At 43.6% G+C, this 3,620-nt stretch overlaps 1 protein-coding gene across 1 annotated transcript; it reads right to left on the bottom strand.

Annotated features, from left to right (window-relative positions):
• Positions 1-230: 230 nt before the first annotated feature.
• On the bottom strand, positions 231-3,132 carry LOC134437276 (protein NLRC3-like). The gene is made up of 3 exons (XM_063186768.1): positions 2,928-3,132; positions 886-2,656; positions 231-408 (listed from the first exon to the last, which is right to left on the bottom strand). Exons 1-3 carry the CDS (start codon positions 3,130-3,132, stop codon positions 231-233), a joined length of 2,154 nt encoding a protein of 717 aa, XP_063042838.1.
• Between the last annotated feature and the right edge of the window lie 488 nt (positions 3,133-3,620).

The following is a 3,620-nucleotide window of genomic DNA, read 5'->3' as shown; positions in this document are numbered from 1 at the left end:
AGTTTCTGCATGCTGTAAACATTAAACTCCACTATGTTATGCAACATTTCTTATACTGATTAATGATTATTTACATAAATGCGAAAATAATGATTTGCTAAACAGTCCTTATACAAATAACTAAGCTACTGGGATGAGCTACAATATAGAAAATCACTGTTGTCTTGTTTTTTTTCCATATCTATAAATTGATTAATCAAACCCAACAGTTCATAATTACTGAACATGTCTTACCTGAGTGTTTCCAAACCACACTTTGGATCTTTCAATCCACTGCAAAGTTCTTTGACTCCAACATCTCCAATCCTGTTGCCACTGAGGTCCAGTTTCTTCACCTTTGAGGATGCCTTGCAGAGGACAGATGCCAGTGCTGTACAGCTTGTTTCACTGAGACTACAGCTATCAAGCCTGGCATTGGGGAAGAGAAAACAAATTAAAACCATATAGTGAAAGCCCATTGGGAAACTCCAAGTCCCATTGTCATTGTGACACAGCACTCCACGGCACACACAAGTGAACACTGCACACAACAAAATTGCATTTATGCCTCACCCGTGCAAGGGAGCAGCCCTCAATGGCGTCCCAAGGGAGCAGTGCGGCGGGACGGTACCATGCTCAGGGTACCTCAGTCATGGAGGAGGATGGGGGAGAGCACTGGTTGATTAGTCCCCCCACCAACCTGGCGGGTCGGGAGTCGAACTGGCAACCTTTGGGATACAAGTCTGACACCCTAACCGCTTACCCATGGCTGCCCTATTACCCATGACTGCCCTATTCAAACCGCAATTAAATCAGTTAATAAGCTCTTGCCTGAAGAGTACTCATTGTCACATGTTTTAAACAGTAACCTCTTGTCTGAAATGTACTCGCTGCCATCTTACTTACAGGAGAGTTTGGGATTCCTCTACGACTGGCTTCAGCCTCAGGAGACCTTCGTCAGATCTGACGTACTTCTTCAAGTTAAACACATCCAGTTTCTGGTCTGATGTCAGCAGCACAAACACGAGAGCTGACCACTGTGTGGATGAGAGTTTGGCTGCAGAAAGTGTGCCTGCATTTAAGAAGTTCTTGATCTCCTCAACCAAGGAGTGGTCTTTCAGTTCATTCAGGCAGTGGAAGAGGTTGATCATCCTCTCTGATGAAGGGGCCTCCCTGATCTTCTCCTTTATGTAACTGATTGTTTCCTCATTACTCGTCTGCTTCTGTCCTCTCTGTAGTAGGCCATGCAGCTGAGTCTGGATGGACTCCAGAGAAAGACCAAGAAGGAAACGGAGAAAGAGGTCAAACCGACCATCTTCATATTCCAGAGCTTTGTCCACAGCACTCTTGTGTAGGATGGTCATGGATTCTTCCCCAGGGGGAGCTTGGGGTACGGACAGCACATCTTTCGTTTGGGTTGCCATCATCAGAAACACATACAGAGCTGCAAGATACTCCTGAATACTCAAGTGGATAAAGCAGAATACTGTTGCTTGAAAGATTCCAGATTCTTCCCTGAAGATCTGGGTACAGACACCAGAGTGTACGGCTGCTTCTTTGACATCAATGCCACACTCTCTCAGGTCCTCTTCATAGAATATCAGATTATCCTTCTCCAATTGGTTGTAGGCCAGCTTCCCAAGATTAAGGATGAGATTCCTGTTCCATTGTGGGTCAGGGTCATGCACAACGTCATACTTTTGGCTCTTCTGTTTGGTTTGAAAGATCAGGAAAAATGTGTACATCTCCGTCAAAGTTTTTGGAAGCTGTTTTCCTCCTGAAGAGCTGAGAATCATTTCAAGAACAAAAGCTGTAATCCAGCAAAACACTGGTATGTGGCACATGATGTAGAGGCTCCTTGACGATGTTATGTGAGAAATGATTCTGCTTGCAAGACTCTTATCACTGACCCTCTTCCTGAAGTACTCTTCCTTCTGAGAGTCATTAAAGCCATGTATCTCTGTGACAAGGTCAACACACTCAGGAGGAATCTGACTGGCTGCTGCTGGTCGGGAGGTTATCCAAAGTAGAGCGGAGGGAAGCAGATTGCCCTTGATGAGATTTGTCAAGAGCACATCCAGTGATGTGACAGCTGTCACATCAGACCAACTTTCATTCTTCTGAAAGTTCAGCTGGAGTCGACATTCATCTAGACCATCAAAGATGAACAGCATTTTATACTTCCCTTGACTGCAAAAGGTTAACTGTTTCAGCTCAGCAAAGAAGTGATGAAGAAGATCCATCAAAGAGCGTTGTTTGTCTTTCAAGAGGTTGAGCTCCCGAAAAGGCAAAGGGAAAATGAAGTGGATCTCTTTGTTGTCTTTTCCCACAGCCCAGTCCAGGATGTACTTCTGAATGGAGACGGTTTTGCCGATGCCAGCTATCCCCTTTGTCATAACTCTTCTGCTTGGTTTGTCTTGACCAGTTAAGGGCTTGAAGATGTCACTGCATCTGATTGGTTTCTCCTGTCCAGCTGGTGTCTTGGATCTGGACTCAATCTGCCTGACTTCATGCTCCTCATTTACTTTCCCACTTCCTCCCTCCGTGATGTAGATTTCTGTGTAGATCTTTTCCAGCAGAGCTGAGCTTCCTTGCTTGGGGATTCCTTCAAACATTTTCTGGTATTTCTTCTTGAGATTTCTTTTCAGTTCATTCTGACAAAGGACGTCCAGCTCATCTGGTTCACAAAGAAAAACAACATTTATACAAAATACTGATACTAAGCTGATGATAAAGCTGTTCCTTTGTACTGTAGTTGTACATAACTTATGTGCATAAAATACTACAGCAAATGATTTTCCATCTATTGTCACAATTTACAGGTTTTACAGGTTTTCGTGGACTCTGAAAATATACCAATGCTTTATAATTGGTACAAATAAATAAACATGCTAGAGACAAGAGAAAACTGCTGTCTCAGAGGGGAAGGGAGAAGGGAGAATTCTTACTTTCTCTCAGTTTGTCAACCAGATCCCTTCTGTCCATTTCCCACAGGAAGTGCAGCGCCATCTTGAGAACTCCTTCTCTGGCATCACTCTCATCCTCATCTTTCTTCTCAAAGTTTTCTTGGTAATCTGGACTAAGAATCCTCTTTAGTCTCTGCAGCTCACTCTTCACAAAGGTGATGATTTTCTTCTCAAGAACCTGAAGCATCAAAATAGTAATGGCTGTGTCTTAACTTGCTCTCAGTAATGTCATAGCAATGTTGTTATGAAATTATGTAGTTGAGTATTTTCAGCAAATAGTGAATAGGCCCCCCGGTGACCCCATCTGCACAAAGAGGCTCCAACACACAAGCGATATGATTGCTATGTGCCTAGAACTACACATGCAACAGTGATGGAAGACCAGAGCACTTTGTAACATACTGTAGGTACAGTATACGGGCCAGAGTGGGGCTCTCATTAATGCTCTGCACAATTGTTTCCACAAACTCAACCTAGACGTTCAGAAGATCACCCCTCAGGGTTTTGTCAATATTGCACATGTGTCTGCGTACATTGTGACTCGTGCTCTAGTGCATGAAAAATTGACATAAAATTCACATGGAAATGCGTTCGCGAGCACATATCCTGCAACAAACACTGGCCTTTAAGGTGCACTGTGTATCTTATTTTTCTCAGAATTCATGCTGCCTGTTC

Source organism: Engraulis encrasicolus, chromosome 21 (genome assembly GCF_034702125.1).
Source record: "Engraulis encrasicolus isolate BLACKSEA-1 chromosome 21, IST_EnEncr_1.0, whole genome shotgun sequence".
Lineage (NCBI taxonomy): Eukaryota > Metazoa > Chordata > Actinopteri > Clupeiformes > Engraulidae > Engraulis > Engraulis encrasicolus.
Note: the sequence above shows the minus strand (reverse complement) of the source record. Positions and strands in the feature narration are given on the sequence as shown.